At 41.4% G+C, this 12,697-nt stretch overlaps 1 protein-coding gene across 1 annotated transcript in view; it reads right to left on the bottom strand.

Annotated features, from left to right (window-relative positions):
• IGSF10 (immunoglobulin superfamily, member 10) overlaps positions 1-10,953 on the bottom strand; it is a 34,111-nt gene extending 23,158 nt beyond the window's left edge. The window contains exons 1-2 of the mRNA XM_005863456.2: positions 10,760-10,953; positions 7,518-7,647 (exon numbers count right to left, since the gene is read on the bottom strand). Of these exons, the coding sequence (XP_005863518.1) occupies positions 7,518-7,647; positions 10,760-10,953 (324 nt within the window). The remainder of the gene's footprint in view (positions 1-7,517; positions 7,648-10,759) is intronic.
• Positions 10,954-12,697: the final 1,744 nt, after the last annotated feature.

Genomic DNA, 12,697 nt, shown 5'->3' with positions numbered 1-12,697 from the left:
GTCACGGTTCAATTCCTGGTCAGAGCACATGCCCAGGTTGTGGGCTTGATCCCCAGTGGGGGGCGTGCAGGAAGCAGCCCATCAATGGTTCTCTCTCATTGATATTTCTATCACTCTCTCCCTCTCCCTTCCTCTCTGAAATCAATAAAAATACATTTTAAAAAAATTTTAAAAAGAAAAAGGGGGAACCCTAGTACACTCCTGGTGGGAATGCAGACTAGTGAAGCCACTATGGAAAACAGTATGGAGTTTCTTCAAAAAATAAAAATGGGACTGCCATTTGACCAGTGATCCCACTTTAGGAATAGATCCTATGAATCTGGAAACACCGATCAGAAAGAATATATCCCTCCTTATGTTCATAGCAGTTCAATTTATATTAGCTAAGATCTGGAAATAGCCCACATGCCCATCAGTAGATGAGTGGATACAGCTGTGGCAAGGAGAACATATTTGGCAATGATACATCTGATAAAGGGTTAATATCCAAAATATATAAGGAACTCATACAACTTACCAAAAAGATGACAAACAATCCAATTAAAAAGGGGGCAAAAGATCTAAATAGATACTTCTCCAAAGTGGACATACAGATGGCCAAGAGACATATAAAAAATGCTCAAAGTCACTGATCATCAGAGAGATGCAACTTAAAATGACGAGGTATCACCTCACACTTGTTAGAATGGCCACCATCAACAAATCAGAAATGACAAGTGCTGGTGAGGTTGTGGAGAAAAGGGAACCCTAGTACACTGCTGGTGGGAATGCAGACTGGTGTAGCCATTATGGAAAACAGTATGGAGTTTCCTCAAAAAATTAAATATGGAACTGCCATTTGACTTAGTGAGCCCACTTCTGGGAATATATCTTAAGAAAGAATGTATGTACCCTTATGTTCATAGCAGTTCAATTTATATTAGCTAAGATCTGGAAATAGCCCACATGCCCATCAGTAGATGAGTGGATACAAAAGCTGTGGCACTTTTATGCAGCATGGAATACTATCCTATATAATAAAAGGGTAATATGCAAATTGACCCTAATGGCAGAATGACCAGGAACGACCGGTCGCTATGATGCGCACTGACCACCAGGGGGTAGATGCTCAATGCAGGAGGTGCCCCCTGGTGGTCAGTGCACTTCCTCTCCTGCCTCCGCGGCAGCACTAAGGATGTCCGACTAACAGCTTAGGCCTGCTCCCCACCGATGGCTCTCGGGCTGCCAGAGGGAAGTCTGACTGCCAGCTTAGGCCCGATCCCTCAGGGAACAGGCCTAGGCTGGCAGGTGGACATCCCCTGAGGGGTCCAAGACTGCGAGAGGGCACAGGCCTGGCTGAGAGACCCCCCTGAGTGCACGGATTTCCGTGCACAAGGCCTCTAGTGCAGCAATAAAAAATAAGGATCTCTTACCCTTTTAGACAGCATGGAGGAGCCTGGAGAGTATCATGCTAAGCAAAATAAGCCAGTCAGAGAAAGACAAGTATCACTCATAAGTGGAATATAATGAACAAAATAAACTGGTGAACAAAATAGACCTATAGACATAGATGAGTGGAGCAGACTGTATAATCTCAGAGGGAAGGTGATGGAGGGTGTGTGGATAGAAAGAGACCAACCAAAGAACTTGTTTGTATATATACATAAATCATGGACACAGACAATAGGGGGGGTAAAGACCTGGTGTAGGGGGTGGGGACAGGCTATAAGGGATGAATGGGAGAAAAAAAGGGGCACATGTAATACTTCAACAATAAAAAGAATAATAATGAAAAAATAATATAAAATAAATGGGATCAAGAACATGTGGTCTTTTGTGTCTAGCTTTTATTTTTAATTTGCCTGATATTTTTAAGACCAAAAAACCTAGAAGAAACCATAGGCAGCAAAATCTCTGGTAGCAATATGTTTACCAATACATCTCCTAGGGCAAAGAAAATGAAGGAGAAAATAAACAAATAGGATTACATCAAAATAAAAAGCTTCTGTACAGCAAAAGAAAACATCAACACAATGAAAAGGGGGCCCACTATATAGGAGAACATATTTGGCAATGATACATCTGATAAAGGGTTAATATCCAAAATATATAAGGAACTCATACAACTTACCAAAAAGATGACAAACAATCCAATTAAAAAGGGGGCAAAAGATCTAAATAGATACTTCTCCAAAGTGGACATACAGATGGCCAAGAGACATATGAAAAATGCTCAAAGTCACTGATCATCAGAGAGATGCAAGTTAAAATGATGAGGTATCACCTCACACTTGTTAGAATGGCCACCATCAACAAATCAGAAATGACAAGTGCTGGTGAGGTTGTGGAGAAAAGGGAACCCTAGTACACTGCTGGTGGGAATGCAGACTGGTGTAGCCATTATGGAAAACAGTATGGAGTTTCCTCAAAAAATTAAATATGGAACTGCCATTTGACTTAGTGAGCCCACTTCTGGGAATATATCTTAAGAAAGAATGTATGTACCCTTATGTTCATAGCAGTTCAATTTATATTAGCTAAGATCTGGAAATAGCCCACATGCCCATCAGTAGATGAGTGGATACAAAAGCTGTGGCACTTTTATGCAGCATGGAATACTATCCTATATAATAAAAGGGTAATATGCAAATTGACCCTAATGGCAGAATGACCAGGAACGACCGGTCGCTATGATGCGCACTGACCACCAGGGGGTAGATGCTCAATGCAGGAGGTGCCCCCTGGTGGTCAGTGCACTTCCTCTCCTGCCTCCGCGGCAGCACTAAGGATGTCCGACTAACAGCTTAGGCCTGCTCCCCACCGATGGCTCTCGGGCTGCCAGAGGGAAGTCTGACTGCCAGCTTAGGCCCGATCCCTCAAGGAACAGGCCTAGGCTGGCAGGTGGACATCCCCTGAGGGGTCCAAGACTGCGAGAGGGCACAGGCCGGGCTGAGAGACCCCCCTGAGTGCACGGATTTCCGTGCACAAGGCCTCTAGTGCAGCAATAAAAAATAAGGATCTCTTACCCTTTTAGACAGCATGGAGGAGCCTGGAGAGTATCATGCTAAGCGAAATAAGCCAGTCAGAGAAAGACAAGTATCACTCATAAGTGGAATATAATGAACAAAATAAACTGGTGAACAAAATAGACCTATAGACATAGATGAGTGGAGCAGACTGTATAATCTCAGAGGGAAGGTGATGGAGGGTGTGTGGATAGAAAGAGACCAACCAAAGAACTTGTTTGTATATATACATAAATCATGGACACAGACAATAGGGGGGGTAAAGACCTGGTGTAGGGGGTGGGGACAGGCTATAAGGGATGAATGGGAGAAAAAAAGGGGCACATGTAATACTTTCAACAATAAAAAGAATAATAATGAAAAAATAATATAAAATAAATGGGATCAAGAACATGTGGTCTTTTGTGTCTAGCTTTTATTTTTAATTTGCCTGATATTTTTAAGACCCATCCATGTTTACCATGCATCAGCCCTTCATTTCTTTTTATTGCTGAATAGTATTTCATTATATACATGTAACATATTTTGTTTATCCATCATCAGTTTATAAACATTTGGGGAGTATTCTATTTTTTGGTTATTATGAGTAAATTGATTTTGAATTAAATAGTTTTTGAATAGGTCAATTGTGTGTGGGTATTCTTTAACTTCCACAAGAATAAACTCAAAATGAATAAAAGACTTAAATGTAAGATGTGAAACCATAAAAAACCTAGAAGAAACCATAGGCAGCAAAATCTCTGGTAGCAATATGTTTACCAATACATCTCCTAGGGCAAAGAAAATGAAGGAGAAAATAAACAAATAGGATTACATTAAAATAAAAAGCTTCTGTACAGCAAAAGAAAACATCAACACAATGAAAAGGGGGCCCACTATATAGGAGAACATATTTGGCAATGATACATCTGATAAAGGGTTAATATCCAAAATATATAAGGAACTCATACAACTTAACAAAAAGATGACAAACAATCCAATTAAAAAGGGGGCTCAAATCAACAGAATCCCATACCTGGATTGACTTCTAAGGCTTTACCCAGCTCTAGTGTAATGTCAAAGGCTCTATGCACATGGCATTTTATCTTTTACTAGAGGCCTGGTGCACAAAATTTGTGCACGGGTGATGTCCCTAGACCTGGCTGGCGATCAGGGCCGATTAGGGCCAGGTTGATCAGGGCCGGCTGGAGAGGAGATGATGGTCGCTGAGCCGGGTGCGGAATGCAGACTGGTGTAGCCATTATGGAAAACAGTATGGAGTTTCCTCAAAAAATTAAATATGGAACTGCCATTTGACTTAGTGAGCCCACTTCTGGGAATATATCTTAAGAAAGAATGTATGTACCCCTATGTTCATAGCAGTTCAATTTATATTAGCTAAGATCTGTAAATAGCCCACATGCCCATCAGTAGATGAGTGGATACAAAAGCTGTGGCACTTTTATGCAGCATGGAATACTATCCTATATAATAAAAGGGTAATATGCAAATTGACCCTAATGGCAGAATGACCAGGAACGACCGGTCGCTATGATGCGCACTGACCACCAGGGGGTAGATGCTCAATGCAGGAGGTGCCCCCTGGTGGTCAGTGCACTTCCTCTCCTGCCTCCGCGGCAGCACTAAGGATGTCCGACTAACAGCTTAGGCCTGCTCCCCACCGATGGCTCTCGGGCTGCCAGAGGGAAGTCTGACTGCCAGCTTAGGCCCGATCCCTCAAGGAACAGGCCTAGGCTGGCAGGTGGACATCCCCTGAGGGGTCCAAGACTGCGAGAGGGCACAGGCCTGGCTGAGAGACCCCCCTGAGTGCACGGATTTCCGTGCACAAGGCCTCTAGTGCAGCAATAAAAAATAAGGATCTCTTACCCTTTTAGACAGCATGGAGGAGCCTGGAGAGTATCATGCTAAGCGAAATAAGCCAGTCAGAGAAAGACAAGTATCACTCATAAGTGGAATATAATGAACAAAATAAACTGGTGAACAAAATAGACCTATAGACATAGATGAGTGGAGCAGACTGTATAATCTCAGAGGGAAGGTGATGGAGGGTGTGTGGATAGAAAGAGACCAACCAAAGAACTTGTTTGTATATATACATAAATCATGGACACAGACAATAGGGGGGGTAAAGACCTGGTGTAGGGGGTGGGGACAGGCTATAAGGGATGAATGGGAGAAAAAAAGGGGCACATGTAATACTTTCAACAATAAAAAGAATAATAATGAAAAAATAATATAAAATAAATGGGATCAAGAACATGTGGTCTTTTGTGTCTAGCTTTTATTTTTAATTTGCCTGATATTTTTAAGACCCATCCATGTTTACCATGCATCAGCCCTTCATTTCTTTTTATTGCTGAATAGTATTTCATTATATACATGTAACATATTTTGTTTATCCTTCATCAGTTTATAAACATTTGGGGAGTATTCTATTTTTTGGTTATTATGAGTAAATTGATTTTAATTGATTTTGAATTAAATAGTTTTTGAATAGGTCAATTGTGTGTGGGTATTCTTTAACTTCTGCTTCAATTATTACACATATCTCTACAAAAAAAAAGACAAAGAAATGCTAGTAAAAACAATGGTTTCTCATAATTTTTCCTGGTTGGACACAATCTGTCATTTTTGTTGAGAGTACTTTTCTAGAATACCAAGTTCCCTAATAAGCAAAGACAAACTAAATTGGGAGTACAAGCTCAATCTCAATGGTCCTCAATATTTGTTCAAGACCTGGTGGCAAATATATATGTGTGGAGAAATTAATGAAGAATATGTATGCCATCTAGTCCTCTGAACACATATATTCCAAATAAAGCCTGAGTAAGTCAAATCAACAGAATCCCATACCTGGATTGACTTCTAAGGCTTTACCCAGCTCTAGTGTAATGTCAAAGGCTCTATGCACATGGCATTTTATCTTTTACTAGAGGCCTGGTGCACAAAATTTGTGCACGGGTGATGTCCCTAGACCTGGCTGGCGATCAGGGCCGATTAGGGCCAGGTTGATCAGGGCCGGCTGGAGAGGAGATGATGGTCGCTGAGCCGGGTGCGGAAGAATCAGGCGCCGGACGCTGATGCTGCCATCATCAGTGCTCTGCCACTGTGCTGTTCCCTGCCTCCCCCCCTCCTTCCCTCACTGTTGTGCCACCACCATGACAGGCAGGTGGTAGGCTGATCAAGGCCTGCCAGCCAGGGGGAGGGATGGGGCACGGGAGGTTGGCCGCCACCCCAAGGAGGGAGGCAGCCCTCAGCCCCCCTGGAAAAGGGGCCATGACCATTGCCACCCATTCCCTGTTGCCCGTCTCAGCTTAGGGACTAGCCCCAATCAGGTAACAGGGCCTGCAGGCCTGGGAGAGGGACCACAAGAGGTTGGCCAGCTGGGGGGAGGTTGGCTGTGGGAGTGCACTGACCACCACGGGGCAGCTCCTGCGTTGAGTGTCTGCCCCCTGGCGGTCAGTGCGTGTCATAGCGACCAGTCATTCTGATCGTTCCAGTCATTCCGTTCGGTCTGGTCACTTAGGCATATATATATATATTAGTAGATAGATAAGGATGTTACCGACAACTTATTTTATTACACTGTATTTTATCAGAAGCATTGGGAGACAGATTTAAAATCAAATGTGGTTGTGCTTTTTCTGAACAGTACTAGTAGTTTTATTATCATTTATTAAAATTAATAGATGCCATGAATTGTGAACTTCTTGAAGGCCTCAAGTCCTACTTAATGTAGACATGTTAATCTGTATGTCTGCCTTTCACTGTGCTCCCTCTGATCTTGTCCTCAGATTTGTTCTACCTTGTACTTCCTCACCTACTGGAGTGATCATTTTTACAATACTTAACACACATTCTTGGAAGTCTCCACAACTTTTCAAAGTTTTTTTTTTAACAAGGCAGGGCATAAGTAAATAAAGTGAGACTAAAAAATATATTGCTGTATAGAAAGCCAACTTCTAAGATAGCAATTATATTTTGGAATCTGATTCAGTTCCAATATGAACATGACTAGAAGTAGCCTTTTAGGATTAAATTTTAAAGGATTAGTGCCCAGCTGGCATGGCTCAGTGTTTGAGTGTTGACCTATGATGCAGGAGGTCACAGTTCAATTCCTGGTCAGGGCACATTCCTGGTTGCGAGCTTGATCCTCAGTGTGGGGCATGCAGGAGGCAGTCAATCAATGATTTTTTCTCATGATGGATGTTTCTATCTCTCTCTCTCTTCCTTCCACTCTGAAATATATATATATATATATTTAAAGGATTAGTAATCACTGGGTATTAATATATTTTCTACTAGCTTGAGGTATGAAAACTTGCATCAGAATTTCTTTATTATTCTAATTTCCACATACTGTTGCATTAAAAAAGAAAACAGTTCTTTGACATTCTCTCATGATGTCTACTTCTAATTTACAGAATGTTGGTTTTTGGATGCTGTAGGAACAGGCAGTTTTTGGAGGAACATCTTACCTCTTTAACCTGCCCCTTTCCCGCCAGGTCTCACCTGCAAGGCCTGCAAATCTGAGAAGGTCTTAGCCGGGATTGTGTGAATGCCATTGCTGTGCAGCATCAGTAATTCCAGCTTATTCAGGCCGGAAAAATCTATTTCTGTCAGTCTGACCAAGCTGTTGTACCTGAAATACAAATGGCATTCTAGGCATAAGCTAAGCCTGTCAACTCAAGTTCAAATGTCAAAGCAAGAGCCAACATATGCATACACGTGCACACACACACAGGCACACACACACCGATGCCTCTCTTGTTGCACCTGTGCTCTAAGAAGATAACCCAGTGCTTGAAATATTGAAATTCATTAGATGCCACAGAAGGTCTACCCTCCACCAACCCTTGCGGTCTGTTACAATCACCTTATTCACATTCCCGGAACATGCCACATTCCTTTTCACTTCAAACCTCTAGGTGTATGCTGTTCCTTCAGGTTGGTCCCCACCCCACCCCCCTTTGTGAACATTTTTAAGACCCAGCCCATTCTTTTATCGCATGTTCCCCTCACTCTCCCAGGTGGAATTCATCATTATAAAGTAGTGACTAAGAAACCTGGGCTCTGAAGCCAAATGGTTTGGCTGTGATTATGTACTCAGGCACTTGGTAGTATTAGGAGTGTCCCTGAATAAAATCAGTAACCTTTTTGTGCCTCAGTATGCTCATTTGTAAAATACAAATAGTAGAAACTACTCCAAAGGGGTTAGGAAGATTAAATGAGCCCAGCCGGTGTGGCTCAGTGGTTGAGTGTTGACCTATGAACTAGGAGGTCATAGTTTCTCGATTCCCTGTCAGGGCACATGATAGGGTTATGGGCTCGATCTCCAGTGTGGGGCATGTAAAAGGCAGCTGACTAATTATTTTCTCATCATTGATGTATCTCTCTCTCCCTCTCCTTCTCTGAAATCAATAAAAACCTATTTTTAAAAAGAATGGCACTTTATAAACTTTAAAAAAAAGATTAAATGAATAAATACATGAAGAGTGCTTAGCTCAATGCCTGGGTATAGAAAGCATACAATTAATGGTAGCTATTATTGTCAGTGATTGTTCCTAAATTCGTTTGCTGTATTATGGTTCTTATTAAGTTGTACACCTGTCTTCTCCCTTTAACTGTAGTTTCTAGCCCTGGCTGGTGTGGCTCAGTTGAACATGGTCCAACCAAAAGGTTGTTGATTTGAATCCTGGTCAGGGCACATGCCCAGGTTGTGGGCTTGATCCCTGGTAAGAGGCATTTAGGAAGATTAAATGAGCCCAGCCGGTGTGGCTCAGTGGTTGAGTGTTGACCTATGAACTAGGAGGTCATAGTTTTGATTCCCTGTTAGGGCACATGATAGGGTTATGGGCTCGATCTCCAGTGTGGGGCATGTAAAAGGCAGCTGACTAATTATTTTCTCATCATTGATGTATCTCTCTCTCCCTCTCCTTCTCTGAAATCAATAAAAACCTATTTTTAAAAAGAATGGCACTTTATAAACTTTAAAAAAAAGATTAAATGAATGAATACATGAAGAGTGCTTAGCTCAATGCCTGGGTATAGAAAGCATACAATTAATGGTAGCTATTATTGTCAGTGATTGTTCCTAAGTTCGTTTGCTGTATTATGGTTCTTATTAAGTTGTACTAAATGTACATCTGTCTTTTCCCTTTAACTATAGTTTCTAGCCCTGGCTGGTGTGGCTCAGTTGAACATGGTCCAACCAAAAGGTTGTTGATTTGAATCCTGGTCAGGGCACATGCCCAGGTTGTGGGCTTGATCCCTGGTAAGAGGCATGCAGGAGGCAGCCAATGGATGTTATGCTCTCACATTAATGTTTCTCTCTCTCTCTCTAAAAATCAGTAAACTATTAAAAATAACCCTCCCCCCCCAAAAAAAAAATCTATGGCTTTTAGGAATTAATATATATTTTCTTCATTGAATCCTCATTGATGTATCTCTCTCTCCCTCTCCTTCTCTGAAATCAATAAAAACCTATTTTTAAAAAGAATGGCACTTTATAAACTTTAAAAAAAAGATTAAATGAATGAATACATGAAGAGTGCTTAGCTCAATGCCTGGGTATAGAAAGCATACAATTAATGGTAGCTATTATTGTCAGTGATTGTTCCTAAGTTCGTTTGCTGTATTATGGTTCTTATTAAGTTGTACTAAATGTACATCTGTCTTTTCCCTTTAACTATAGTTTCTAGCCCTGGCTGGTGTGGCTCAGTTGAACATGGTCCAACCAAAAGGTTGTTGATTTGAATCCTGGTCAGGGCACATGCCCAGGTTGTGGGCTTGATCCCTGGTAAGAGGCATGCAGGAGGCAGCCAATGGATGTTATGCTCTCACATTAATGTTTCTCTCTCTCTCTCTAAAAATCAGTAAACTATTAAAAATAACCCTCCCCCCCCAAAAAAAAAATCTATGGCTTTTAGGAATTAATATATATTTTCTTCATTGAATCCCTGGTACCATCATTGTGTTTGGCACACAGTAAGTTCTCACTAATGTCAAATAAATTATATTAAGTTTGAGTACACATATGTTCATATAGTTGTTTATAAATTTTAAAATTATAGCCACCTTTTGGTAGATTTAATTAGGTATGCATTTTAAAAAGCAATTATAAATAAGTCATCTTGTATGGAAAAAAAACCCCAAGGGCCTTCAAAAAGGACCTAACCTATGTTTCACACATATCTTTTATATATAGAAGGACACTCCTAGCTATCCTGTTATCTCTTACTGATATATCATAACCCTAGTTCTTTTTTTTAAATTTATCTTTACTGTTGAAAGTATTACAGTGTCTTTTTTTTTTTTTTTTACCCCACTGACCCCTCCACTGCACCTCAGGCCTTCACCACACTACTGTCTGTGTCCATGGGTCATGCATATATGCATATAAATTCTTTGGTTAATCTCTCCCCACCCACTTCCACCTCCCTCTGAGATTCATCAGGCCATAGCCCTAATTCTTAACAAGAGCTTTATTATTTTCCAGTACAAATGTAGCCAAAATGAAGCTTTTCTATAGCCACAGGCCTGGAAACCTACCAAGAGTCACTTCAGGTTCTAGAACTTTCTCCTAATAAAAGTTTATGAGTTAAATTTTCTTATTGGCCCAACAAACTTAGAATCCTCATGCACTCATTTCAGAAGAGAAATATTATTACAATTGTGGTTAATCTCCCGAAGTCCTAAGTGTTCGGGAGACAATCCCTTCTTGAGAAGGGGACAGGACGAGGGCCCCCACGCACCCTAAATTGATACGCTCCACATTGGGCGGGATGCTGTCTGGGATGGCGGTCAGGTACCGAAATGTGCAATGCACCTCTGTGGGCACGTAGCAGGCACAGCGGCGAGGACAGGCGCTGCCCCCGGGCGTGGCCACCAGGCAGATCACGGCGAAGGGAATCAGCAAGCAGGCGATTCCTCCGCCTTTCACTTTCATTCTGAAAAACATCACAGTTCGCAGTTGTAACTATGGTTTGAGCAAAGGCCCAGTACAACCACACACAGTGACTCTGGTACCCTCAGAGGCCTTCCTGAAGGGTCCTAAGTGGCCAGTTCTGTTTATAACTGTTATGGTGGAACTCACTGTCCAAAGCCACAGTGTGTGCTGGCCTCCCTTGTAGCTCTGTGATCAAGTGGCATTTTACTGTTGTGAAAATTCCTTCGTAGCTTTTCACTTGTTCATAAAATGTAGCAACCCCTATTACTTAAGGATGCATTGAAAAGACAAAAATTAATACCATACTAAAATATTGTGACAACTGAAGTACATAAGGCTTAGTTTCCTGTTTCTACATTAGCTTTTTGGACTAACTTTAACCCTTTGAGTGCCAACCAATATCCTAGGAACTATGCTAAAATTGCCAAGGCATTTTTGCTGATTTTACAGCAGTTTAGGAAAAAAATTATGAATTGCAAGTAAGTGAAGTTACATATTCAAAAACTTAAGGAAACCTTTACTACATTGACATATTTAGCAATATCATCATCACTAATAAAAGCAGACTTAGAACTGGATGCCATTTCGAAGCTTTGATAGCGTTCCCGGCACTTTTGGCGAAAGACAGGTGCGCAATCGTGCTCCCCGGCACCCTAGGGGTTAAAATCTGGTCATAAAACTAATACATGTGTATGATAGAACATTTGGAAGCTGTAAAGAAGTAGAAAAAAATTAAAATTCTTGCCCTGCCTGGTTTGGCTCAGTAGATAGAACATCGGCCAGAGGAGTGAAGGGTCTTGGGTTCAATTCCAGTCAAGGACAGGTACCTTGGTTGCAGGCTGGATCTTCGGCCCCAATTGGGGTGCATGTGGGACATAAACAATCAATGTGTCTCTCTCACATCGATGTTTCTCTCTCTGTGTCTCTCCTCCTCTCTTCCACTCTCTTATTCAAAAACTTAAGGAAACCTTTACTACATTGACATATTTAGCAATATCATCATCACTAATAAAAGCAGACTTAGAACTGGATGCCATTTCGAAGCTTTGATAGCGCTCCCGGCACTTTTGGCGAAAGACAGGCGCGCAATCGTGCTCCCCGGCACTCTAGGGGTTAAAATCTGGTCATAAAACTAATAGATATGTATGATAGAACGTTTGGAAGCTGTAAAGAAGTAGAAAAAAATTAAAATTCTTGCCCTGCTTGGTTTGGCTCAGTAGATAGAACATCGGCCAGAGGAGTGAAGGGTCTTGGGTTCAATTCCGGTCAAGGACAGGTACCTTGGTTGCAGGCTGGATCTTCGGCCCCAATTGGGGTGCATGTGGGACATAAACAATCAATGTGTCTCTCTCACATCGATGTTTCTCTCTCTGTGTCTCTCCTCCTCTCTTCCACTCTCTCTAAAAATCAATGGAAAAATATCCTCGGGTAAGAATTAAAAATTTTTTTAATTACTTATATTCCCACCACCCAAATATAATCATTAACATTTTGCTGGATACCCTCCAACCTTGTATATATATTGTGTATATGTTCCCATGTATGTGTGTGTATCAAACTAAATTTTGTAACACTTTTTATCACTAAATGTATAGTACAGGTTGGGGCAAAAGTAGGTTTACAGTGTGCATATGTGAAGCACAGAGTTTATCCTTGCATTATCATTTATCATTGTACTAGAGGCCCAGTGCATGAAATTCATGTGTGGGGGGGGTGTCCTTCAGCCCAGCCTGCACCCTCTCAC

The sequence above is a fragment of the Myotis brandtii genome, unplaced genomic scaffold (assembly GCF_000412655.1).
Source record: "Myotis brandtii unplaced genomic scaffold, ASM41265v1 scaffold179, whole genome shotgun sequence".
Classification (NCBI taxonomy): Eukaryota; Metazoa; Chordata; class Mammalia; order Chiroptera; family Vespertilionidae; genus Myotis; species Myotis brandtii.
Note: the sequence above shows the minus strand (reverse complement) of the source record. Positions and strands in the feature narration are given on the sequence as shown.